Below are 26,292 nucleotides of genomic sequence, written 5' to 3'. Positions count from 1 at the left end.
TCTCCTATTTTTTTATAGATGCATGAAGTTAGGAACATGTATCTATATCTGTAGTCATTTATTTAAGTACCTACCTTCTCCCCAGTAATGTGGTCAAAAATATTTACAATTATTTTAATCTTCATTTGAAAGTAACCAAAGTAATTTTACTGAAATCTTCAGTGTCTCCTCTGCTAAAGTCATGAGAACAGGCTTCCCGGCAGACAGCAAGAATGGGATAGAGAGATGTTTGGCTCTATTGCCAGCCTGTGAAGGCTAACAAGTGTTACACCTCTTCCACTGTAGCAGCCATGACCACCAGGGACCGCTTTTAATACGCCTACATAAAAACAAACCAACTGCCCAGTACGCATCATGAAGGAAAGGTCACCTGACTGTATCACATAAATTATGAAGACAGTATCAAAATGCCTTTGCAATACAGTCTGCGTACAGATCAGTGAAATGTTACTCTGTAAGATTTGACTAGGTAAACTGTTTGGTCCAAGATTTGATCTGTTGTGGAGGCAGCAAGAAATGAATCTGTGATTATAGCGCCTTCTGTCATTGATTTATCAAGACTGAATGACCTTATTTGGGTCGATGTTCCTAACTGAGCTAATTTTAGGAGGACCACTCCTTATTAAGGACAGCATTTCATTCTCAGATGATAACAGTTCATATGAAGAGGTTGTAAGTGCATTTTTTTCAGGTTGTAAGTGTGATGGAATCCTTTTTCTTCTAAAAGTAACTCACACAGACCAACAGATAAATGCTTGATTTTGTTGTGGCTAACTTGGAAGTCTTCATTGTTCTGAGAGTAGTGAAACATCACAGACAATGTGCTTTTTACTAGCAAAGTATTAATCTTGGTGCTGCTGTCCTTGTAATGTTATAAGAATTGCCCAGAATCACATTATGTATGGATCTGTACCACAACTGATTAAATACCATAACGGAGAGGAAGTGAGCAATATGGATTATTCAGGGTTCTTCCCTGAGAAAATAACTATGGGGTATAAAGGACTAATAATCTTTTTCTGAGTGATGACAAACTTCAATGTTCTACATAAAGAAGAAGAAGGTTAATGAGACTACTAATGAGAAGGAAAATTGGAGCTTTCAGTTTAGGCAGAATCAAATTTTGCTTCGATCATTAGTGGATGAGTGGTGATTAGTTTGTTCTTAGTCATATTTATGGATGTTCCCATGGTGTTTGGTACCTGCTGGTAGCCTCCGAAGTAGTAGTGTTGTAGAGTGTATAGGTCAAATTGGGTCAGCTGCTATGATTGCTTCCTCTTCCTATCCTTAATCTAAACTACATGAGTATAGTTGACCTTTGTGTGCATGAACATGTGTTTTTTTAAGTAGGAAGAGGAAGGAATAAAATACATCTGTTAACAAAGCTGTGACTATAGTTTGTTACACACTTGAATTGTCAAAATGCATTTTCATTTTGTTCCGACTTAATGGAAGGCTTTGCTTACATATTGGATGACTAAAAAATCATTTGGCATTTCCTGGTACGTTCTGTTAACAGTGAATGGTATGTTTTTTTCTCATCAGGTGCTGTGATATTACTTGGAAGAACCAATATGTTTCGCTTTAACCATCCCAAAGAAGCTGCTAAACTAAGGGAAAAAAGAAAGGTAAGATTACGTCAGCATTTGGGGGAACTTAAATCCCTTCACAACTTTCTTGCTAATACAGACACACCTTGATCATTGTAGAGTTTGTTTTATTTTGCTTCACACGCTTTCATGAAGTAAACCCATCAGTTTTTGTCTAACACATACATTTTATGGTCTGTTCTTAGAGTGGACTGCTGTCTTCCTTCAGTTTGTCTATGACAGATCTTTCAAAATCTTGTGAGAACCTATCAGCTGTTATGCTTTATAATCCAGGGTGAGTATATTCAAAAATCATAGAATCATAGAATCATAGAATTAGCAAGGTTGGAAAAGACCTACAAGATCATCCAGTCCAACCATCCACCTACCACCAATAACCCCACTAAACCATGTCTCTCAACACTATAAATGTTTCTTGAACACCTCCAGGGATGGTGACTCAACCACCTCCCTGGGCAGCCCGTTCCAGCGCCTCACCACTCTTTCAGAAAAGTAGAATTTCCTAACGTCCAGCCTAAATCTCCCCTGGCGCAACTTGAGGCCATTCCCCCTGTTGTAGTGCTGTAGTAAAAATGCTGTAGTAAAAATTGCAACTATTCTTCATTTTAGTTGTTTGAATGTTCCAAACGGCAGTAATAGAAACTATTTTGTTCTCAATTTAACAGTATATACGTACTAAATAATGGGCTTCTGAATGAGGTGAGAACTTTTGTGAAATGTTATTTGAACTAAAAATTCACATTCGTTCTAGAAAGTGGGGTAAGAGGACGCTAAGGAGCTTTCCATCCTGCTTAAAACTTGCTTTTAGCTGGGATCTCACTGTTGAAATGCAAGAGTTGTAACTGCACCAGCAAACAGACGCACTAACAGATCTGACTCAAAGATAGTTGTTGTACTTGGAGTTCCAGTGAAAAGATTTGGCATTATGTAACCAGGCAGCGCAGCACAGTAATCATAATGCAAATTTTACATTTATGCTTTCTTCAGAATTAGAAGCTATTTTTCATAAGAAAAATGCATTGTAAACAGAAAATTTAAGATTTCTCAAGTTTGTATAGGATGTGGAAAACCATTTTATTATACAGTTAGAAAGAAACAGAATGTTTGTTGTGGAGAAGCTTATTTTAATGTCTTTACCAGTGTTCTTTAAGTGATTTATGGAGAATGGTGGTGTTTTGTTCTACTTTTTTTTTTTTTCCCAGTAGCTAGTGCCTGTGTTTCACATTGAGAGTGAGATGAGACTCTTTAACCACCCATGTGCTTTTGAAAAATTGTCAATAAATTGAATTACAGGCTTGGATAGAGCAGATTTATTCCTGAATTTTACTGTGGGGTTGTTCTATATTTGTTAGAATTCAGGAAGATTAGACAGGTAACAATAACTGTCAGTTAAACACTGTCTTAAATACTGAGTACATCTAACAACATTGCTTCAAATGTGATTGTTGCTCTTTTGGTAACTACCTGCAAGAGAGTATGTGTAACAACATTGCATCAAATGCTGTATTTGTTGTTCTTTCACTACTAAACTACCCACAAAGAACACAAGCAAGGGAGCTAGTTGTTCACAAATTACATCTTTTTTTTGAGACAGAGAAGGAAGAGAAGGTCAAAAAAGTGTGAATGTATTTGTATCATTTTTTCCCTATTTCCTTAACCTTTTCAAATGGTTGGATCAAAACTTCTAATGACAACTGTTAGTGCTGTATTTCCTGAGGGCTATGGAAAGTTCCTGTTTTCTTTGTTACTGTGGGTATTGATCTACTCTGGGGTACCACAAGCTTCTCCCTGTGTAGTTTCTATTATATTGTTAGGAATAATTGCATTCTACTGCACAGCGCTGGCCTTGACTTTGCAGTGAGCATAATTTAGGATAGATTGTTTCAGAATTGCCTCACTTTTAGTCTTTCAGATTTACAGCAAAATATAATGGCACTGGCATGGCCCATTTGAAGGTAGAGTTCAGAATGATTTCCCTTACAGGGAGTTCATCCAGCCTTCATATAATGCTGTATCGTGTCTTGCAGAGACGATTTTTTCCGTGATCCTTATGTAAAAGTAAATTAAAAGAAAAGCCATTACTTGACCTAGAATGGGGCAGTTCTAGGCAAATTCTTTAATTCTTTTTTTTCCAACATTTTGTGGAATATAGTTTCTTTTTTCCTCATCATTTCTTCCAGTAGCTTGCCTTATTTTCCTGGAACTCATACAGTATGACTAATATAATTATCAATATATTCAGCAATTTTTAGAAGCTCTATCCATTCAGTATGCCTTGTAACTTGTATTTTCCTTTTTTTGAGTGTGATAAGAGAGAGCTGTTAGTGGTAAATAGAAGATAATTTTAGGTGAAAACCTTCTTCATGTTCTTGAACGCTTTCATGCCTGCGCTTCATTAGACTGTAAACTGTGAGCAGAGAGTTAATAATTAATATTGTCCTGCTATTCTGCAGTCAGTTAATCTTTGTGAACTGCCTTTCAGGAATGGGTATTTTGTCTTACTTAATTTGTAATCACAAGCAAGGATTATGCTTAAGGCTCACGTTACAGGGGGAATGCATGACTGTCACTTGATTTTAATCAATATCTGTTCCAGCTACTGCTAAGTACTTTTGTTTTTTGAAGTGAGGAAGCTCAAGGTTGCCAATTCATTATTTAGACTCTTATCCCTATATTAAGATTCTTTAACAATGTTTAAAACAATATATGCTGTTCCTCATAATGCACTTTGCCCACGCAGCGCAGAGGTGGTTCTCATTCTAATAGATAAGTGACTAAAGAAAAAATAGCTCAAATATGGCTGGTTTTACTGCTTTGATGACTGCTGCAAAGGGGAGGTAGACTCTGAAGCCTGCACTGCTGCTTAACTGAGCCTTGGTCTTGGAAGTTAGTAGAAGAAAGCCTGTTCCATAATCAGTGCAGCTTTGTGGGCAACAGTTTGGCAATAGCAGCTTTTCAGCTTAGACTACGGCTCCGTGACAATTTTAAGTTTATGTATGTTGATGCTAAAACTGTTTTCTTTCCATTTCCTTAATTGTGACAGTACCATTTTTTGTGTGTGTGTGTTTCTTTTTTCCCCAGTGATGTGTTGAGCTTGTCCAAATAGGTGTAATTCTGCAGAAAGTATCACTGTAAGGGAAACAGGTGGCTGAGGCAATTACAAGTTAGAAAACATGTTTTGAATCAAGCAGTTCCCAAGCATTTAGGCCTTGGTAATATTCAAAGCAAGTGGTTCAATATCCATAAAGAGTTAGCTTGCAATATAGGATATGGACTGAGCTAGGCTCAGTAGCAGGCCAATTGTGGTGTTCTTTTCTTTTTCTGTTGGACTTCTGTAGATGGCCAGCATTATGCCTGTAGTTAATTTGGTACTTCCAGCCTTTCTTCCTTCCAGTTTCGGTTCTGATAACCTAAAGGCTGGTAGCTAAATTTGCAATTTCTGGAGGTTGCAATAAACATTTTGTAAAGTCTAGAATCTGTACCAATCAGTGGTGGAAGAGCCTGTGGGCTGTTCCTTTCAGCTGTGATGAGAACAGATAACAGATAGATGACAGCTGCTGTGTGTGCGTGGCTGTAAGGTCTCCTTACGTAGCTGGCTGATGTTTTTGGATCCATCTCTGGATGTGTCATTAAGAGGTTGTCTCCTGTGAAGCTGTACGTGCTCGAGACTTATTTCAGAGCCTGAGAGAAAGTGATAGCACCTGATTTAAAATACCGTGTACTTAAAAGAACAATAACAGAAAACAAAACCAAAGAAACTTTTAATGATTGGTAATACCTCTTAAAGCATGTGGCATTAGCTAGTTTCTCGGCCCTGTTTTCAGAGCACATTGATGCTTGTTATTCTAAAATGAACAAAATGAGAGAGGAGGGACAGCTTGTGCTCCATTGAAGAAGATTCAGCTTTTGAACAGACTTCAAGTTTTTGCAACTAAATGCAACTAAAACGACTTGTTTTTTTCTTTGGAAAGAAAACCCATGTCACCAAATTAGCTCTGTAGGCAAAGGATAATGTCCAAATTAGCAGTTGACAACAAACTGTTTGTTTGTTTTTCAATCCCCAAACATTTAGTGGTGGTCACTGAGACATCACACATAACGAGATCTCTCTGCGCTATCTTAGTGTGTCTGCTCAATGCTAGTTTAGTTTACTGAGACTTCATTCCACTCTCAGTGTTTCTTTCCATATAGTTATTCCCATCTTCTTTTGTATATTGAAATTTTGTTTTAAGGATGATAACATACAGATTTTTGCTCATTTTATTTGTGTGTTCTCCATGTGAAAATCAATTTTGCCTTTAAATATATTTTCAGATGGGTGGTCTGTGTGTGTGGCTTCTGTTGTGTGGGTTTTTTTTTTTGTGTGGTTGGTTGTTGATTTCCTGTAAATTTTGTCTTACTGTACAAAATCCTTTGTTCTGATCATTCTCAATCTTTTTCTCTAATCCAGTGTCATGCAACACTGCTTAAGGTAATAAGCTTTGGGTAAAACAGTTTTTCTCATAGATTTGTGTTGAAGATTTCATTTATGGGCCTTCTGTAAACTATGTTATATTGTAACTATAAAACCACTCATGAGGAACCTTGATTTGTCTTCAGCATGTTGGTTTTCTTTTTTAATTAATCTCATGCATTGGGCTACTGAACAGCATTGTAGCATCTTTGTAGTCTTGCTAGTATTCAGTCTTTCCTAATAGATGTAGTACCAGATCACACTTTTGTGCTGTGTAAATTAGGCTATTGTGGTACTGAGCTAGTCAAACTGACTTCCTTTTCTCTGCTGCTTATCTATGCTGTCCTTATCACTAGATATGGCATGTTTTCCAGGAAAATGGTGGCTATTTAATTCTACTCTGATCAGATTAAGTTCCTTTATGGTAGATCTACAAAAGAAGAAAGAGTAGATTCTAGTCCTTAATATCTGTATTATTGTATTTTTAATTTCAAGCTAATTTTCTATTCGCAGTAGTGCTCACATTAATAAAGAGAATAGAGATCATGTGAAAAACTATTTTATTATGGGATAGACTAAACCACGGAACATCAGTCTTGCATCTGTACTTCGTGGAATCGGCAGTGATTTCTTACAGCCAGTGATGTTTTTGGTGATGCTGAGACTTTATTACAGTACCTTCTTTAAGATGCAAGGTTTCCGCAATCCCTGCTTGTGCTGCTTCCCCAGATCCTCTCCTGTCCTGAAATAACTTTGAACTCATAACCAGTTTGAAGCAAATGTTGCAGAGATAGTGGAATCAAAAGTAATGAATTCCTAAATGTGTAGAGGAAATAAGCATCCAGATAAGGAAAACATGCGTTATTTTTACCCCTATGGAAATAAAGCGTGTGCATCATTGGTAGAGAACAGAGACACTGAATATCTGCATGGTAGCAGAACCTTCAGTGGAGCTCCAACCACTTTGGGTGTTACTTTGGATGCATAGGGTTGTACTTTACTTTTCTAAAATGCATTAAATATACATTTTTGGAGCAGCTGGATGTACTAGTTGGAAGCTGTTGGTTGGGGTGTTGATGGTGATCCGTAGTTATCTTTAGGAAACAGCCATTTACCCTGAAGAATGAACTGCTTTTCATGATAGAATCATAGAATGGCCTGGGTTGAAAAGGACCTCAAAGATCATTGAGTTTCAACCCTTCTGCTGAGTGCAGAACTAGACCAGGCTGCCCAGAGCCACGTCCAGCCTGGCCTTGAATGCCTCCAGGGACGGGGCATCCACAACCTCCCTGGGCAACCTGTTCCAGTGCCTCACCACCCTCTGTGTGAAAAACTTCCTCCTAATATCTAACCTACATCTCCGCTGTCTCAGTTTAAAACCATTCCCCCTTGCCCTATCGCTATCCACCCTCGTGAACCCTTTTGCATAGTTCATTCCTGTCTTTCCTGAAGAAGCTGGAGCTTTCCTTTGGTGTAAAGTAAAACTGATTGCTGCTGGCAAAGGTGGTAGAGATGCTTCATCACGGAGAAAATCATGGAGTTTTCACCACTGACCTGTTTTTATATCAGTGACTGCTGTGATGGCTTGTTTTTCTTCTATCACATATCAGTGAAAAGCCAGTTACCATTTTTATGTGTATATAAAACGTTTGCCAAATTTTGTGATTTACAAGACTGTGACAATATCAAGAGATTTTGCTTGGGGTTTTGTGCATTATGTTACTAGATCAGAAATGTTTTATTTCTCTATGGCTTAACTAAGCATGGGCATGCTTGTAAATCATCTTTGCCGACTATCTTAGCAAACATGGCTTACATCTGACAGTGCTTAACAGACATCTGCATTTCCAAACTCCAGATCCCTAGGATCTGTATTATTTTGGACTGAAATAATGATGAATGTAGCCAAGCCCTGGCTAAGAAGTGAGAGCTAGCAGCTACGAATTCTAGAGGCAGACTGTATCAAAATGGAGGGATTTTCTAGTATCACATTAAAAAAGAAGTTTATTAACCAGTGCATAGGGTTTTTGCTTTCTGAAGATCTATTGAGATTGCTTCTTGTCCTCTGCCTTTTTTACATAACTTTGTTATGTTTGTGGATTTTGCACTGCTGCTACAGGAATTGTGATGGATTTAGAAATACTTGAGTTATCATCTCTTCTTGTGCTGTGTCATTAAGATAGTGCCTGCCAGTGTCCATCCCAGACATACTCTTAATGTAAAAGTGAAGGAGCTCTTGGTGAAACATTGATTTGAAAGCTCTGAATGTCTGGAGCTGTGTATAAAAATCTGTATTTGCTAATCTCTTAGGCATTTCTAATATAAAGTATGTGAGAAATGGGGGGATATGGTATTTTTAAAACTGATGTTTCTTCACTAATCCAGAGGTTCAAATGATGCTTCTTAAGCATTTTGGAGTCATGGCTTACTTGTTTTATAAACATTACGTTAGCGGTGTATTTTTTGCATGTTTCCAAGGGCAGTTTCTTTTTGCCGCAGGCACTTTTATGAGTTTGGAAAGAAATATTAAACATACTGTAGTTTTAAAACACCTGCCTTCTTAATTGCAATCATGACATCTTAAATTGCAGTTCCACAAATAATTCAGGTGAGGTCACGGTGCAGTCTTGCATTTTTTCAGTGTTAATGAACTGTCTCACCTGCTGGAGTTGTAACAGGTCTGAAGTAATTGGAGATTTGTGTATTTAGCTGAATATTTCAGCCCAGATTTAGGTTCTTTACACTTTTAAAAAAGCACAGGAAATATTTATTTTGGAAGATTGCCTTAAAGAATATAAATCTGTTGGAGGAAATTAAAATAAGAGAGAGACTTCTGTACAACTGTAATAACAGCCGATATTAGAAATGACAGGAAATAATTTCTCATAATTACTGAGAACCGTATCAAACTAAGCATATTAAAATCTCAAAATATTTTGGATAAAGAAGTTTGTATTGTGTTCTGTGCCTGAGTGTTTCACTTTGCAAGACTGTGTGTTTTCAGCCTCACTGATGGCATCGTAGTGATGCAGTGTTTCTCTTGGGAGGAAGAGGCAGAACTAGGAGCATGCTGTTGTACCATTTCAGAGCTCTTTCACTTCTCAGAACTGGCCAAGCTAATAAACCACAGGATTATGAGCATCGATTAACTACCATTGGCATTTGTAAAACATGTTCAGAAAGAGTCACTATGTAAATTTTACTTTGAATTGTAATGTCATTGACTGTTCCGTGGATCTAACCTATTTAACCTCTAATAAAACAAACTGTGGGTGATGTTAAAATATTCTATACTGCTATTGTGTTTTTTTCTATCAATTCCTCTCTTAATTGATTGCTCTGTTTCCCCCTACCTCCCATGGCAGTCTTTTCCCTGTGAAAGGACCAATCTGTTTAAGGTAGAGAAATTCAATTCCTATTTATTGATTGCCACGTCCGCATGTAGTTAACTTACAGAGGCTATCCTAATCATTTCTGTCTTTTTTTATCTTTACTTTTCAAATAGTTTTTTTTCTTTTCCCCTAGAAATTCTCTTCTGTTTGTTCTCAAGTGTCTGACAGCATGATATCTAATTTGTAACCCTAATGACGAAATATTTTCTGTTATTGTAGAAAGTAGTTCATAAAACATTTTTCATTTGCATCATTGTTACAATCGTTTAAACAGACAATGTGAAATGCATTGTATATTCTTTTTCTGATATCCAACAATTTTTTTTTTATTCAGACTAGAATTTGAGAGACAACAACGAGAGGAACTTGAAAAATTAGAAAGTAAAAGGTAACATCATTCCCTGGTCTTTATGTATATGTGTTTATATATATGTAAGTGCACATATGTAGCATCATGAGCTCATTTAAATCGCAGTGTTGGTAAGTAGAGGATGCTGATACAAATATTTGTATCTTGTGGTTTATGAAACTTTAGTTATTTCCCTGAAGTACTGTTGATTTTCATTGATTAATAACAAGCTAATAATCAGATAGACAAGCTTCACTGTAGCTAACTGTGATCTTTAGCAAAGGAAATACCAAACGGAAAGGGATGAGGAGAATGGATGTTATAAATGTAGTATATTGCTCTTGCTGTTAAGTTTCAAGGTTTTATTTTAAAGATGGCAAATGGCATTCTTTACTTTGATCTTTTTTATGCTCATTTGATTTAAAATAGAGAACTAACACTGTGAATTCTGGTTCTTGTAAATACAGCTGTAGTAATGACATATGCATAGTGATAATACATACCAGAACACGATTTAAAATACAAAAGAAAGAATTGTCAACTGGAGAACTGACCTGATTGTTCTGATTCATCTTACCTGCTAGGATATTAAAGTAATAGATTTCACCTTGTTGGAGATCACTGATTAGATTCAAAAGCTGAAAGACACTTCCTGCCTTCTCCTTTTTGAATTGCTTTATTGGTTTTGAAAGAGCTGTGTAAATAGTTGGCATAAGTTAAGCTAAAAACCTAAACAAATGACAACAGCAAAAAACCCCAAAGCCAAACTCCTAACAATTAGAAGATGTGGAATCACTGATACTTATCCTCTTTGTTATGCTGATGGGCCTTGAGTTCAGTTTATGCTTGTGCTTTAATTTGTCAAGTTTCAATTCTTCAAATCTCACTTGGAACTCGCTAGAACCTTTAAATGAGTTATTGCACAGGACATGATTTATCTTGAAGTTATTTCAACTGCATCTGTTCCTAAGCTTATATTCCTATTTATCGATCATTCCACTGGATTCACGAAAAGAGAAGACGTGGTTTCAGTTCACCTGTTGAATCAATTTTGCTGAGGCGAATTTCAACTAAAGTCCTCTTTTTAAATTTTGTTTGTATGAAATTAAGTGTGTGCATGTGTAAATATATATGCTTACTCTTCACTGTGCACTGTGTTCCATCAGTATTCTTATTGGCTAGGATAGAGCTAGCAGTCTAATAGTATTCTACCAGCATAAATGCTAGCTAACATGTTTTCTTATAGTGTCATATATCTACAGCTTTGCATGTTGAAATCTGTACTATTTGTCTCAAGGACTGATTCAATTCCAAGGAGTGTAAGATTTTAACCTGTAGCAAAACAAAATTATTTTAAAAGCAGAAAAAAAAATTTGGTATATGCTCTAAAATCCCTGTCTAAACCTTTTTAACTTCCCAGGGTTTTGTAGTCATTTCTACAAAACAAAAAAAAGGTAGATATATTTCATGTAAATGTTTTCTTGTAGGAAACAGATAGAAGAGATGGAGGAAAAACAAAGATCTGACAAAGCAGAGCTTGTAAGAATGCAACAAGAGGTAGAGTCACAGCGCAAGGAAACAGAAATAGTACAGTTGCAAATTCGAAAACAAGAAGAGAGTCTGAAGCGCAGAAGTGTTCACATTGAGAGCAGGTTAAAGGATTTGCTGGCTGAAAAAGAGAAATTTGAAGAAGAGAGATTGCGGGAACAACAGGAGATAGAACTTCAAAAGAAAAAGCAGCAGGAGGAAATTTTTGCCCGTGTCAAAGAGGAATTGCAGCGCCTACAGGAACTTAATCATAATGAAAAAGCAGAGAAAATGCAGATTTTCCGAGAACTAGAAAAACTTAAAAAGGAAAAGGACGAACAGTATATTAAGCTGGAATCTGAAAAAAAGAGACTTGAAGAACAAGAAAGGGAGCAGGTGATGCTTGTGGCTCATCTAGAAGAACAGCTTCGAGAGAAGCAGGTCATGATCCAGCTCCTCAAGAGAGGCGACGTGCAAAGAGTTGAAGAAGAGAAGAGAGATCTTGAAGATATCAGGGAATCTCTTTTGAAAGTCAAAGAAGCCCGATCTGAAGGTGAAGAAAACTGTGAAGAGTTAGAAAAAGCACAGCGTACTTTTATAGAGTTTAAAAAGAAACAGCTAGAACAGTTGACTATTCTGGAAAAAGATTTAGTTCAACAAGTGAATCACCTAGAAAAGGAAATAGCGCATGAAAAAGAAACTCTGGAACATTTAAAACTTGCTGAGGAGGAACATGTAAATCTCAAGAAGGATGATGAAAACTTTGGGGATGCTGTACTCAAGGCTGAAGAATTGGACATGATAAAGCCAGTGGAATACAGGCTCCAGTCTAAAGTACGCCAGCTTGAGTACCTGAAGAGTAATCATTTGCCAGCTCTGCTGGAAGAAAAGCAAAGAGCCTCTGAAGTCCTTGATAGAGGTTTGTTAGGATTAGATAATACTCTGTATCAAATAGAGAAAGAAATAGAGGATAAAGAAGAGCAGCTTGCACAATATAGAGCTAGCACAAATCAGTTGCAGCAGCTTCAAGAAACGTTTGAATTCACAGCCAATGTAGCTCGGCAGGAAGAAAAAGTTCGGAAGAAGGAGAAAGAAATCCTAGAATCAAGGGAAAAACAGCAGAGAGAGGCACTGGAACAAGCTGTAGCTAAGTTAGAAAGAAGGCACTCTGCTTTGCAACGTCGTTCTACGATAGACTTTGAAATTGAAGAGCAGAAGCAGAAGCTTGCCACGCTGAACAACAGCTGCAGTGAGCAGGCAGGCCTGCAGGCTAGTCTGGAAGCTGAGCAAAAAGCCCTTGAACAAGACCGGGAGCGGTAAGTGGAAGGAAAGCGTCAATATTTAGAAGCTGTAATTCACAGAAAGTGAATCATTTTATGCCTTGGATTTTGAGAGAGCAACTTGTTTTGTGTCCCGCTGTTTGAGCTTCTCATTTTAAGTAGTTTGCTCACAGTTCAGGTTACGTATTGCTTTTCTGGTATTCCAAGTAAACCAGTGGGATGTTTAATTTTTTTGTTACAGGCTTTAGGGCTAAATAGAATAGACTGGCCGTATATCAGTGTAAAATATGCAGGTGCTTTCATATGGCCCTATGTGATGACAAACCCTTTTAGGTACAGAAGCATCATCCGTACCCTTCTGCACCCTTTTACATACAGAAGTGTCATCAGTGGTACACATGGTATTTGGAGCTGTACTGTAGCATTCATGCCAAGTGTAGAAGGCTCAGAGGAGAGTGGTTCAGGTAAGGAGGATTCTTCCTTTGCAGAAGGAAAGGAAGAATTTTGTATTTAATTTTTGACTTAAGCAAAAATCCCCTGGGATTGGTGGATTTGATCCATGCAGTCTGGAAAAAGGGCAAAATTAGCATTTTAAAGTGTGTTGTCTGATTTGCTAATACTAGAGCTTGAAAACCTGTCATTACTGGTGGGAAAAAAATGATTTTGTTTTTCATGAGGTAGAATTTGTGGTTTGATTTCTAAATTTTATAGTGATTATGGGATTCTTCTTTTGCAAGCACTTCAAAGCAGATGCTTGATGAGAAAAATGACTGAAAAAAAAGATTATCTGTAGTAAAATCCATGAGCTCTTCTGTACCTTATTTCTTTAAAACTGTTATCAGAAGATAATAGGTCCTTTCTACACCCTGCATGGAGAACACTTTTTCATCATTTAAAACTACGTTGTATGGATTTTAGTTAGATGTTTTCAATACTGAGTTATTGTTCTGTCGTGGATGTTTGCTTTTATTTTTTGTAATTGTCTTGAAGAACATGCAATCTAGCTTTCTACGCTGAGCATCTCGCTTGAATAAAGCCAGCTATAAGGAGCTGGAGGTTCCAGAAAAATAGGCAGCTTCCTAGTTAGCCCTCAAGAGATTGCTGGGTTGTGTGATAAGTGGAAAAATAGACGTTGTCAGATAGAAGAATGAAGCTGGAAAAGGATTCCTAAGAAGTGAAAAGATCTTGTTTTTTTTTTTTCCCTTGTTTACTTTGAAATCCTCTTGCAGAAACTAAATAAAACTTTGTAGTCTTTCAGTGAGTGCCCCAGGGCCCTGAATAACTTAGTGCAGAATGTCATTTACGTACTCACAGGGAGAGCCGAATTCTTGTGAATGTTGTGGCAAAAGAAAATATTAAGGTAATAGTAATATGTTAAATATTTCAAGCTACTTATAGAACCTAGTGCACCAGTGTTTGAGTTTATGCTTCACAGTGTAAATTGTGATGTCCTGGGCACTTGAATTGCATGCATTTCTTATTGTTTATCTAGAAAGCATTTTGTGATGGTGTGCTTTGGAAAAAAAGGGATAGTGCTAGCTATCTAAAAATGTTTAAATCCAGTGCTCATTTGAAATGTTGAGTTAACCTAAGTCCATCATAACTGGATAAACTTTCCAGTTTGATTAATGTGGTAGCTCAAAAGCTCATTCACTTACAGTGGTAACCCCTCAAATGATAATTTGAAGTTCATTTGCACTGGAATAACTCGTGCAAGCTTTGTCTTTATTGGCAGGGATTTAAAGCATTAGAATGAGCACTGTACGACTGTAGAGTCATCTCCGAGGCAATGGGATGCATCACTCAGAAGGGGCAAGGAGCAGTTCCATGGGCTTATTGGCAGATGCGTCACGCAGCTGGATAAGCTTATAGCTATAGGACATTCTGTCTTTTGATAGGAGGATGTTTACAAATCGTGGGATAAGATATGTTCCCTTAATATAATTCTGATTTGTGTGGTTAAATTGATTTTTCCATAGACGGAAACACTCCCCCATACCCATCAGCCATCTCCCATCCACTTTCCTGCAGGATGCAAGATTGTTTTGCTGCTAATCATAAGAAACAGATGGTTTCTGGCTGTGCTGCAGAAAGTACTCAAAAAATGAAGTAACAATTCAGCCTGCTTTACTCCTGCCTAAGCCCCTCCGCATTTGTACCCTCTTCAGTTTTCTGTACCAACCTTCAGGAAGGAAGAAAGTAGTTGTAGCATTGTACTGCAATCTGGATACATGCAACTGCAGTTGAGGTGCTAGAATCCTTGCTTTGAATTGTTCCCCCTCCTTTTGCAGGAACTTTTCTTTTACTCTGTAATGTTGAGTAAACCTAGAAAAAAATTACCTTTGGAGACAAAAGTTGTAATGGCAATGGGGGAAGTTTATTACTGTGTTACTAATCTAATCTCCTTTTAAGTGAAGACTGTGTTCTGCTGATTACTTTGTTAAAACAGAGTTTGACTAAGTGATAAATATTGCAAGAAATGCTTCTTATTTCATACTGGATGCCTCAGGCGTTTTCAGTCTAAAGTACTGTATCTGGTTTTATATATTCTTTTCTGTGCATAAATCTGGCCAATATTGATATTTATTCTATTGTTAGAGAAAGGAGGTTTCTGTTTCAAAAGATGATTTATGAATTACGTAAAATTAATTCTATACTTTTTTATTTTGTAAATTTTCAACGATATATATATGCAGACAGGAGGAAAAACTGAAAAATAGTAAGATTTATATATACAACGTACAGTTTTTAAGATTTTCTTAGGAAATGTGTCCTGCCTCATTGCTGTTTTGGGTTGTCTTTGTTTTTTGGATTAGTGCTGTATTTTGAGTGACTTCAGCTTATTTCCCCGTGTATTCATTTACTTCACACTAGAATGTGAATAACTGAGATCTTCAATAAGGTTCTGTAATGAGGGAAGCTTATTTGAATTACCCTAATAGATAGGTTTAGTCTTCCTGAATTAATATTTAATGCGCTGAGGTAGATACCATTGAAAGAGTTTGATGCTGTTTTATTTAGTTTAGCTTTGCTGTTGTAATTTATTCTTGAGCCATCCCTGTTTTCCTATCATCTAAGTTTGCTTAAAGAACAATCAGTATGCCAATATCTTCATAAATATCGGTAGCTAAGATCTTACATACATGTATTGCAGTGTAAGTACTAGAACTGTGGGAATCAGCGATACCTCAGAACAGACAACACGAATTACATTTTACATTTTCTTTGTAGCCTGGACCAGGAAATTCAGCAGCTGAAGCAAAAAATATATGAGGGTGATGGTGGTCAGAAAGGAAATCATGGTACGTTAGAAGACAGACTCTCCCATTCCAATTCCCCGACAAGCCCAACAAAGCCACAGCCACCCTCTGCTCCCCTGGTTGATGACAGGTAGGTAACCTGGATTTCTGCAGTGTTTTGATATGAATGGAGTAGAAAATAAGTATTTTGAAAGATTGTCCTGCCGGCACTGAACTGTAATTAAATCCTGGAGCTGTACTTAAAGAATAGTCTGGAAATAAATTTGCTATGCTTTAAATATCCAGCAGGCTTATCTGTTGCTCCTGTGCTGTTTATTTTTTGAATACAGGTTTGTAAGACTCTAAACTTAGATTGTTTTTGCGTCTACAATTATTTGTCTGTACGGTATTGCTTTATATGCACTAAAAGCATCAAAACAAGTGAAATTACATCAAGCCTTCTTAACAGGACAGTTGCCCGCTATTACTTAAAATCTCTTCCTTCTCTGTTCTTTTTATACTTACACATGTAGTCATTAATACCAACTCTTGGAATGTTCTTTCTGTTCAAAGACCAAACATTTGATAGCATGAGTTACCTATAAAAGCAAACCACTGAGTAATAAAGATAGAACCTCAGCCTCTGTTTCTTCATCTCCCTTATCCTCATTGCTACTTGTGTGTAGAGACAGATGGAAAGTGGTGACTTAACCTGTGATCCATTTAATCGTGTAGTTGTGATAACAAATTGTTAAAGCTGTTAACCTTTGTCTGTTAGATGAACACTTGCTCAAAAGTCTGTGTTCCTTAAGGAGGGGTAAAGCTGGCCTAACTTTAAGCCTGCCAGTTTAGATTTTGTGCAGTATTTAGGGTTCATAAGTGTTTCAAAGAGCCTTCTAGCCTGTCTCAGATTTTGTCTAAGAATATGCTAATTGTTTTTTTCCTACTTGTTCCATCTCATAGGATAAATGCCTTTATTGAACAAGAAGTGCAGAGAAGGCTCCAAAGCATCCATCATAAAGCTGAGGATAATGATGGTAGCCTGTTCTGGTCTACAGAACGTTTAAAGGTGAGCAAAGATGGCTCAGAAATCCTGACCTTCAGTGCAGCAGGTGCACACACAAAGTAATTGTTTTTGTTTGATAATTTTCATGTTTTCCTGCATTTGCTTAACTCTAATTTACCATTGATACATAAATAAATAAGTCCAGGCTGTTAGTTTTAGATCTTGCTGATCCTATTTTCTAGTGGCTGTATTTTGTTTTATTTCAGTTCTTTGCAAGGAAGATTGTGTAAATGGCCAGAAGAAGACCGCAGATAGAATCAAAATGTTCATTTTATGCCTTTAAAATACATTGATAAAATTTCCTCTGAAAGATCAGGAACTGTTTGTACTTGCAAACAAATGCTCATTTAAAAATTGATAATCTGATTCATCTGAGGAATGGTTTGGTTGACTTCTGTGCCAGTGATTTAATAAATATAAATAAGAAAACAGTTATTTTGGGCTGTTAAAAAAAATGTCTTTTTATAAATACTTAAAATGAACTTACACAAGAAAGATGCTTTATTTAATAATCACCTGTACCTTTTTTTGTTCTTAGGATAATGAGAGGCTTAATAATGGCACTGTTCAGCGCAAGTTGAAGTATGAGGTAGGTCATAATTTGTCAGAATTAAGTGGTTGTCTTAAATTATGGCATGCCCTGTAATTAAATTTCTTAATGTTTAGCTGCATAATTAGAAATTTGAATTCACAGCAAGATTAATGGCTAATAGAGAAAGCAATTTATTTTGCTACCTTGGAATGAAAGTGATTTTTTTTAGGTTGGGCTTAGCTTTTTCCTTGTTTGAAAGGTATGTTGTTGTGGATGTTTCTTCCTTGTTTTCTCATGATTCTTAATTTGCAACAGTATCCCTTTCCTGATTCTTAGGTTATGAAAGCATTTAATGAGGAAAGGATGTTTGAATTCAGAATACTGCTGCACTGTTGTGTCTGGCGGTGTGCTCAGTACTGTATAAATGTTTGTAATATTAGCAATAGCATTGGGCAAATTTGCCTGAATGTCATGAAGGTTTAATACATGTAATCTTATACCGAGGCTTAGACCCCTTAGTTCCTTTGCAATTGCTTGAAACATTGTTGATTACTCGACTTGGTGAGTAATGCTTAAATATCGTAACCTATTTAAACCTTTATGGAGGAAGGGGGGCTTCAATACCTTTCATTTGGACTTTCCCATTGTTCATTTTAAACTGTCTTGGACTTCTTGACATTATCTTGTGCTTGCTTTTGCACGATCTTGGGTAGTATAGTATTGTTTTTTTGTACATGTGTGGAAAAATAATAAAGGTCCTACGAATTTCTTCATTGCCCTTTTGACTTTCCTGTATTTTTATTATATAAATATATATTTTTTAATAAAGCAAATATAAAGCAAGTGAAATGGATACTGTACAAAGTAAAAGCAGGGGTAGCTTGGGAAGGTGAATCATTCCTGAATCAGACCTCAATCAGTTTTGTTGGATTTTCCCTCTCTAATTTGGGCAGATTATACAGTGATTGTACAAATTCTGGTTGATTGTACAAATTCTGGTTGATTGTACAAACCCAATCAAAATCAAACTTAAAATTTAAAATTTAAAGACGTGAAAATCAGAAGATTTTTTAAAGTCCTTTCTGTTTTCTTTTGACATTTTTAACAGAAAAGTCAACAGTGGCAGCCACATTGTGACTTTCCGTTTATTTCTAAAGATGACAAATGTGCTTCTGAGTTGTGTGGAGAAAACACAGGAGTAACAGATCATAAAAGACAGAAGGAACATACAGAGAGATGGGACTTATTTTCCAGGCCTGGAAGAATCTCCTCCCTCTTTACATCAGAAAAGGCATTTGAGAATGGAAGGAGAAATTCAGAACAGGAGAGCTTTGCTAGTCTTTTTGACACTGAATGTAGTTTAACTCACTCTGAAAATATTAATACTTCAAAGAGTAAGAATGTTCCTTATCAGAATGTTTTATCTACTTCTTTACAAAGTCATGACTTAAATAATGTGGCTTACTCACTCTGCAAATTTGAAAATTTCAATCATTTTGACGATAAAATAATTACTTCTCAGGATTGTGACAGCTCAAGAACTGAATGTGATTGTTCCCACTTGGAACAGCTGTCTCCTGTAGGATCCTTAATGTGTGCTAATGAGCAGGCTGGTTTTAACAGCATATCATGCCTTGACTTTCCTCAGTCTAACATACATTCTGAAATAACTGTTAAAGAAGGCAGATCATTTAAGACCATGCAGCAGACAATGGAAGATCAGTCAAGTAGTTCTCAGCTTCCAACTGAAGAAGCTTCCGATTTAACCTCCTGTATGTCAATAGCTTCTCATTTTGATGTCAGACCAGAACACACCTATGGTCTGGGATATCTTTTCAGTAAACTTTCCTGCTTTTACAAAGATACTAGTAGTCAATTGCTCAGCAGTACAGTGGTTCCTAAACAAATTAAGAAGTTGGGAAGTTTGTGTGACAAAAGTGAGAGATGTGCACAAGTGGCATCATTAATAAAACATTTGCCACTTATAAGGAACTTGCAGGTAGATGTATTCTTCAAGTCCTGTGTGAATGAAGACATATCCCACTCAACTGATGACATCAAAGCTCATACTGAAAATGTTGTTTTGCCTGACTCCCCTGTGAAAGAAGATGTCAGGATGTGTGGAAACACAGGAATCTCAGATGCCTGTGTGAGAAAGCCAGCTGAAGGATTTGTATGCTGTTGTAAGGATGGAGAGCTGGAAAATAGTCTTGTGTTAAGACAGACATTTATACATTTTCCTGATGTCTTTATGAAGCTTCAGGTCTGTTCTCTTGAAAAAACGCTGGACATTTTAACCTGTGCCCTACCTCAAATTTGTACTAGTATGGAGGAGTTGAAAGGTATATATTGGCTTGCTGTTGGCAATTGCAAAAAATGTGATCCAGAACCTGCTTGCTTACTTCTGTTCAGCTCTGTTTTATACGTTATTGTTTCATCACCCAAACAAGAGATTGGTCAGAGTTCCTTGGCAGTATTTCATGAGGTTCCAATCATCACAGTACAGGAGATTCACGTTGGCTTTGCTGGACAGAGTATGAGTCTCCTGTGTTCTGCTGAAGATGACGTACTCACAATATTTACCTATAACAAACACTACACTCAAAGAATTTGCCATGACATAATGAGCATTTTGATTTCTACAGCCGAGGATGCTGCTTATTTAAATTACCAGCTCTTGAAAGATGATTTGATGCAGATTTCTCTTGACTGGACGTCAGAAGTAAATGATGTAGTCTTTTCAAGAGGGGTACGTTTGTCATGTAAATTCAGAACAGTATTAGCTGATCTGGTTTACTTACTCCATGAAAATATGGGAGATATTAAACCTTCGTTAGCTGACATTCAAGTGGTGCTGTATACCACCGTGAAGACAGACTGTGCTAACCAGACTGTGTATAGATCTCTAGTTCTTACAACTACTCATATAGGTCTCTTAAGGGAGAACAGTGCCTTTTATCCTGCACCTAACTCTTTGGGTGCTTCATGCAAGCGATCACAATTTGACAGCCTTCAGTTGTACAGATTGAATGATATCCGATGTGTAGTTTTGCCAGACAAAGAGAATTTCACAAAAATTGAGCTTGTGTTTTCTAGAAGGAGCGAGGTTGGATCTGATTCAGGAATTGGTTTCTCAAAATACTGTGGAAAAGAAATAAATACTCAAATGACAGTCATCCCATCAATTCTTCAAAGCAGTTTGCATATCCCATCGGAAATCTGGAAATTAACATTCAGTTCAAGTGAAGAAGCCATTTGGCTAATTATGCATCTGACTAGGTGTTGAAATCGAAATACATTTAGATACATTCAAAATAGGAGGCTAATGAATATTGATAAAATACTCTTTTGTCTATTGATTTTATTTAAAAAGAAAAGAGAAAAAAGAGTTTAAGAGAATACCTTAGGGTGGGTACACACATCTTACCAAAATCACTGTTACTTGATAGCTTACTTTTTGTGCTGTACATAAATTTCCTTGGGAAGGGGAGGAAATAAAATGGTTCTATTTTAAGTAGTAGGTGGATCAAAACTATAATTACAGCTGTATCTTCCGATTTCCTTTTTGGTGTTGTTTTTGGCTTCTTCCATCTCCTATCCATCTTAATGTATTTTCTCCATACCTCATTGATTGCCCTTTTTCTTAATCTGAGTATCTTTGTTTTTCACGCTTCTTGTCTATTTCATGCCATTGATCTCAGTGTTTCAAAATATTTGCAGCATTTTTTGTCTGAACTGCAAAGTGTGTTTAAGCCTGCAGTACAGTACATACAGTTCACTGTATGCTGTTAATACTAAGCATGTTTGTGTTTTTTATTCTTACAATTTTGGAGAGAATAACATTGGCAAATGTGGGTTGCCTTGGAGTTTTGCATGAAGGATTAACACCCTCTTGGATGAAAGTTTTTCACAAGTGCAAAAGGAGTTGTATTTGACTTATTTTAAGTCATTCTGGCTGAGGTACCAGGGATTGATGGATTTACCATCTCTCTTTTTTCCCTGGGTCTCAGCCCCCTTTGCTGAGGCCCAAGAGAATGCAGGCTGCATGGAAACGGTGAAACAGAACAACAAAAATGCAGAGAGCATCCAATTGTCTTTTTCAGTTTCATTCCTCTACCTTAACACCCCACTTTCTTCTTGCAGGGAAACAGTATAAGGCTTTTTTGCGTCATTCCTCTATTTTGTCCAAACAGTCAGCTTGAACTCCCACGCTATGGAAGTCTTTGCATTCCCAGTGATATGAATGCTTATGGAAAATGTGATGTGAAAATGGAGGAGATTACAGGGTGTGAAAAGATGTTATGCTTCAGCTGTTTGACCTTTGGTAATGCTACTACAACTGTGTTAAGACAGAAGCTTTAAGGTTTATGATTTGTGTACGTGTTTCTCATACTGTTAAATGGATAGTTAGCTACGGGGGATACTGCCTGAAGGTTGAAGCAAATTTAACCCTAGAATTGTCTCATGTAATGTGTCAGATTCCTGGCCTGAATTTCCTCATTTTCTGCTTGTTTACTAATGGGGTTGATTATACTGTGGGATTAAATCGCTTTCAGGCTCTTCAATACCATGTTCCAAAATATAACAGAACTATTGAAAATAGGTAAAACATTTCCATTAGACAAGACTTGCCTTGAGCTTAGTAAAAGGTTCCTCTTTACCTGTTACTCCTGCCCAATGTTCAAAAATTAAAAATAAGCCATCTTTTGTTTCTTCCCCTGCAGTGGGAACTGAATATGAATGTGCCATCTGCCTTGTTTGTGGAAGATGGTCCTTGGCAGGAAAATTGGTGGTATCTTATCTGAAATTCTAAATTCTGTAAGCATATTGCCAGGAGAGGTGCAATCTTCTACCAGACAGTTAGACTTCAGTCTCTCTACTAAGTCTACGAACATTTCCCATTGGTTCTTACCATACGTTAGGACATGATTATGTAATTCACTTGAGATTTAAAAGATGTAACTTACTTTGGATGAGGAAGCTGTGGCTGGAAGGATAAAGGGTAATTTGGATAGTAAGTTGTGATTTTCCTATCATAACACAAATTTATACTGCCCTAAGCAATTCCAAAAACAGCAGCAAAGTGTGTTGGTTTATTTTGAGGTATAGTTTTTGTTTTTAGCAGAAAAGTTTATACAAACATTTCACAGAACATGGAGTGTACAGTAGTTGTGTTGGAGTGTGACATATCAGCCTAGTTAGAGAGTGACTCTCTTATTCACATCATTAAGTTATTTCTTTAGTCTTGCTGAAAGTTAATGTTAAGTGGTGCTTTCTGTGAGGACTATCTTAAGTCAAGGCTGCTAAATGACAGCAATTACTGAAACTAATTTCTTTTTGGATTATACTCCACAGTTTAAAGATGTTTGCACATGTTGAGTTCCAGATAATGTGGTTTTCTTCTTTGTTTTCAAATCTAACTTGCTGAATATAACTCGCATTTATGAAAAAAAAATGATTTCACTATGGTCTCTTTTATTCCGCTGTAAATTAAGCATAATGATGGATATTCGTCACTATCAAAGAGTTATTTAATGTATTAGGGCAAGTTTTTCACAGCACATTGTGTTTGAGATTATTCTTCTGACTATTAGCTGTTTGTAATAATTTCCTGAAAATGACTGCCAATAAATTATGTCTTGACAGAGGTGGTTTTAAAAGTGACTTTCTAGTGTTCTTATTGTTTAAAAATGGATCATACTGTCATCAAGGCAGTGAACTCCTCTTTTCCCCAAGGAAAGAACTGCTTACATTTCTATACTCCAGAAAGCTGATGTATAGTTGAAAAGCTGATAACTTGGGGGAAAGTGAAAGAAGAGCAACGTGGAGGGGAGAAAATATTTGTTTGGTAAACAAAGATTATTACAAATATTTTTGTATCTATTCAAACATAATCTTTCTTGATATTTTCACTAAAAATGAATGCTTGTAGAAAGCATCTTATAGCTAATGTCAGCTTACTGAAACTAAAACTCACTTTTTGTGTTTTCTTTTCCACTGCTACTAATGCTAGCATTGAGAAAAAATGATGTTGGCATTTATGAGCAACTACTAAAGAAATAATGAGATAACAACCTGCCTACTCAATAACCAGGTGTGGATATGAAGAAGCTATATGTAACAGCCTACAGAGGGGCGGTTGTGACTGTTTCAAACTTTTCTGCAGCTGCTACTTTTGGTAGTATCATGACATGTAATATGTACTGTGCCACCAAGAGTTCCTACAGAGAGACCCAGTTCACTGAGCAGAAATGTGAACCACATTCAGATTTTTGGTTGGTGCTGGTCAGGACTGAAGGATTTTGACCAAGCAGTGTGCATTGTGAAGGCTACTGAAGTACTGAGAGTAAATGTTGAGAATACAGCTACAGATGAAGTGATGGATAGCATCCCTAAATACAAACCTGTGGGGTGGCCATACATTTGAAGTGTTAGCTTCTCAACTTATGTTTTGTTATTTTTAACTTATATTTGTTGTGCTGCTGTTGCTTCTTTAAGTACATTTTCAGACCAAATACTCTCAGTTGAGTTGGTGGATGACTTCATAAAAAGCAGTTTCTGTTTTCATTCACTACAGACACTTATGCCACCTTTTGGACAGGATCTCTACAAAACATCCATCTTTTCAGCTGCTGAACTGTTTTATTCTTGACATAACTTCACAATTATAAATTCCATCTGACTGTTAGTGCAGTGTGCTTTCACTATAAGCAACATTTTAGAGCTTTGTCCATGCCTTATAAGCTTATTGTTGTTGAGGTTTCTGTTATGGGATAGGATTTAAAGAAAATAATAGGAAGCTCCTTTGACAGTGGATTCCTATGTTATCTATACCTTGTTTAATTGCTTGGATTTAATTGTTAAGCTTTCTGAATTGCCTGGATCCCCTTACAGCTTTGCATGAGATTGTAAACAGATTTGTTATATAGATATGTATGAAAAATGAACTCATGATATATATATTATTTTTTTCAAAGAGGGTTAATAAGTCTTCTCTTTTCCCTTATTTTTGATATCTAAGCTGAAAAATGTCTTTTCACAGAATAAGCAATATTTTGAAGCAAATTCACCTTATGTTTTTTGTGCATAGCAAAATGCTAGGACTTGCTTATAAAAGCAGATCCGCTTTGTTTTCAAGTAATTCCTTCATTTTCAAAATAATTTCTGCCACTTCCATGCTCTCTTTCCCAACTCTTCTGGCTGAGAATATTTTCTCAATTTCAGTGAAGGTTTTTTTTTCTTTTTCCTTACTTAGTGATTTTGGTTTTCCTTTGTTCTCCCTATTTGGTATGCACATGAAAGCGGATGGTCTGTCGTTCTTTGGGAGCAAATCCAGATGACCTAAAGGACCCAATTAAAATTAGTATTCCACGCTATGTCCTGTGTGGGCAGGGAAAGGATGAACACTATGAGTTTGAAATAAAGGTAAGTGCTTTTCAGTTGCTTCTCCTTAATGTTTTACAAGCATAGATGTAGCATCATAGTAATAATAATAATAATAGGAAAATGCCCTTTCTTTAAAAACATATAGTTCCTAGTTATCTCTGTCCAACCATGGGTGTTCACTGTAACAACATCACAGTTAGTAACAGTGGAAACTGCAATAGGAAACACACCTGAGAATCTCCAGATTACAGAAATAACCTTGCTAATCCCAGTGGTACGTAATCTTTGTTCCAGTGAGTGCAGTTCTCATCCTTCTGTGTAAGTGGCCTCTGTACTATTAAATACAGGGCATTATGAGAAGCACGCACAATACAGGACGCAATAAAGACAAGCATTTTCCAAATGGTTGCTTGTTAGACTCTTGGGAAGGATAGTTCCAGGACTTACTGGGATGCAAGTGTAAGGTACAGAAATGTTGAGACTTGAAATATTTACCTAATGAGAGCCTAATTTAAGTATTTTGCACATACCCACATCCAGAGCTTGTTTCATTTCTGGCTCTTTGTTCTGCTTCTCCCCACTCTGCATTTACAAGGTCTCTCTTTTCCCAACTGTTTCCTCTCCATTCTAGTGTCTTTCCCAGTCAATACTCTGTGCAGAAGTGCTGGAAAAAATGCATATTCATTATGTTTCCTCTGGTACTCAGCCAGTATTTTTTCAAAGCAAGATGTGAAATCTAATTGGAAATGTGCTTTCAGTGCATGTGGACATGTAGCATAACTGATGTACATGGCATCAGAGACTCAGTTGGCAGCCACTTTCACTGAATGTACTGCCAGATGCTTCATTAGGTGGTGAAAGCTGGAGGAGTGACCTGCCTTCAGAGTGTGCAGGACTGGTTTTGAGCAGTGCTCATGGTCTCTTTTGCAGAGTCTTTCATTGAGGTGGTCAGTCTTAGCTCTGTTTATTGCTAATTAAATTGTCATCTTGAAACATATTGCACTGTCTGTGAATGGAATGCTTCCTATTGCCATTTGAATGTTGAATTTGCTGGGGTCAGTGAAAGCCCAGCAACTATCAGAGATGCTGAGAAAAGAGTAAGTGCACATGAACCTTCCCCGGGGACTGTTCTAGTGGCCGGCTGTTTTCAGCAGTTGGGATTTACTAAATTGGATAGTGGTTAGTAAAGGTAGATAAAGTAAAAAGCTGTTGTGTCCTTTTAGTAACAATCAGTAGATTTCTTTTCCAAGTACTCTTCCTTCACCCCTAAAACCTATGGAAACATACAGGGGGGACCTGGCATGAAGGGGTAGTTAAAAAACATGTGAAGAAAGGTTTACACTTGATGCAGAAGGAAATGTTATGGGCTGGGAAAGCATGCTGGAAAGAAGTGGAATTTTTTAATGAGGAAAGAACAGGATGATATCCAAAGGAAAAATACAGGAGCACATGAAATTA

The 26,292-nt window shown here is 36.8% G+C and overlaps 1 protein-coding gene across 6 annotated transcripts in view; it reads left to right on the top strand.

Moving 5' to 3' along the window:
• Positions 1 to 26,292, top strand: part of KIF16B (kinesin family member 16B) — a 135,636-nt gene that overhangs the window by 63,055 nt on the left and 46,289 nt on the right. For 2 of the 6 annotated variants that reach the window (XR_002436408.1, XM_021389941.1), the window contains exons 16-23: positions 1,546 to 1,628; positions 1,796 to 1,884; positions 9,790 to 9,843; positions 11,292 to 12,647; positions 15,843 to 16,001; positions 16,814 to 16,919; positions 17,455 to 17,505; positions 24,751 to 24,873. Coding sequence is in view for 5 of the 6 variants with exons in the window: in XM_021389941.1 (XP_021245616.1) it covers positions 1,546 to 1,628; positions 1,796 to 1,884; positions 9,790 to 9,843; positions 11,292 to 12,647; positions 15,843 to 16,001; positions 16,814 to 16,919; positions 17,455 to 17,505; positions 24,751 to 24,873 (2,021 nt within the window). In the remaining variant the exon portion in view is untranslated. Of the gene's footprint in view, positions 1 to 1,545; positions 1,629 to 1,795; positions 1,885 to 9,789; positions 9,844 to 11,291; positions 12,648 to 15,842; positions 16,002 to 16,813; positions 16,920 to 17,454; positions 17,506 to 18,556; positions 23,113 to 24,703; positions 24,874 to 26,292 lie in introns of those variants that run through there. The other 4 variants (XM_021389940.1, XM_021389939.1, XM_021389943.1 and 1 more) reach the window with 3 other exon arrangements.

The sequence above is a fragment of the Numida meleagris genome, chromosome 3 (genome assembly GCF_002078875.1).
Source record: "Numida meleagris isolate 19003 breed g44 Domestic line chromosome 3, NumMel1.0, whole genome shotgun sequence".
NCBI lineage: Eukaryota > Metazoa > Chordata > Aves > Galliformes > Numididae > Numida > Numida meleagris.
Note: the sequence above shows the minus strand (reverse complement) of the source record. Positions and strands in the feature narration are given on the sequence as shown.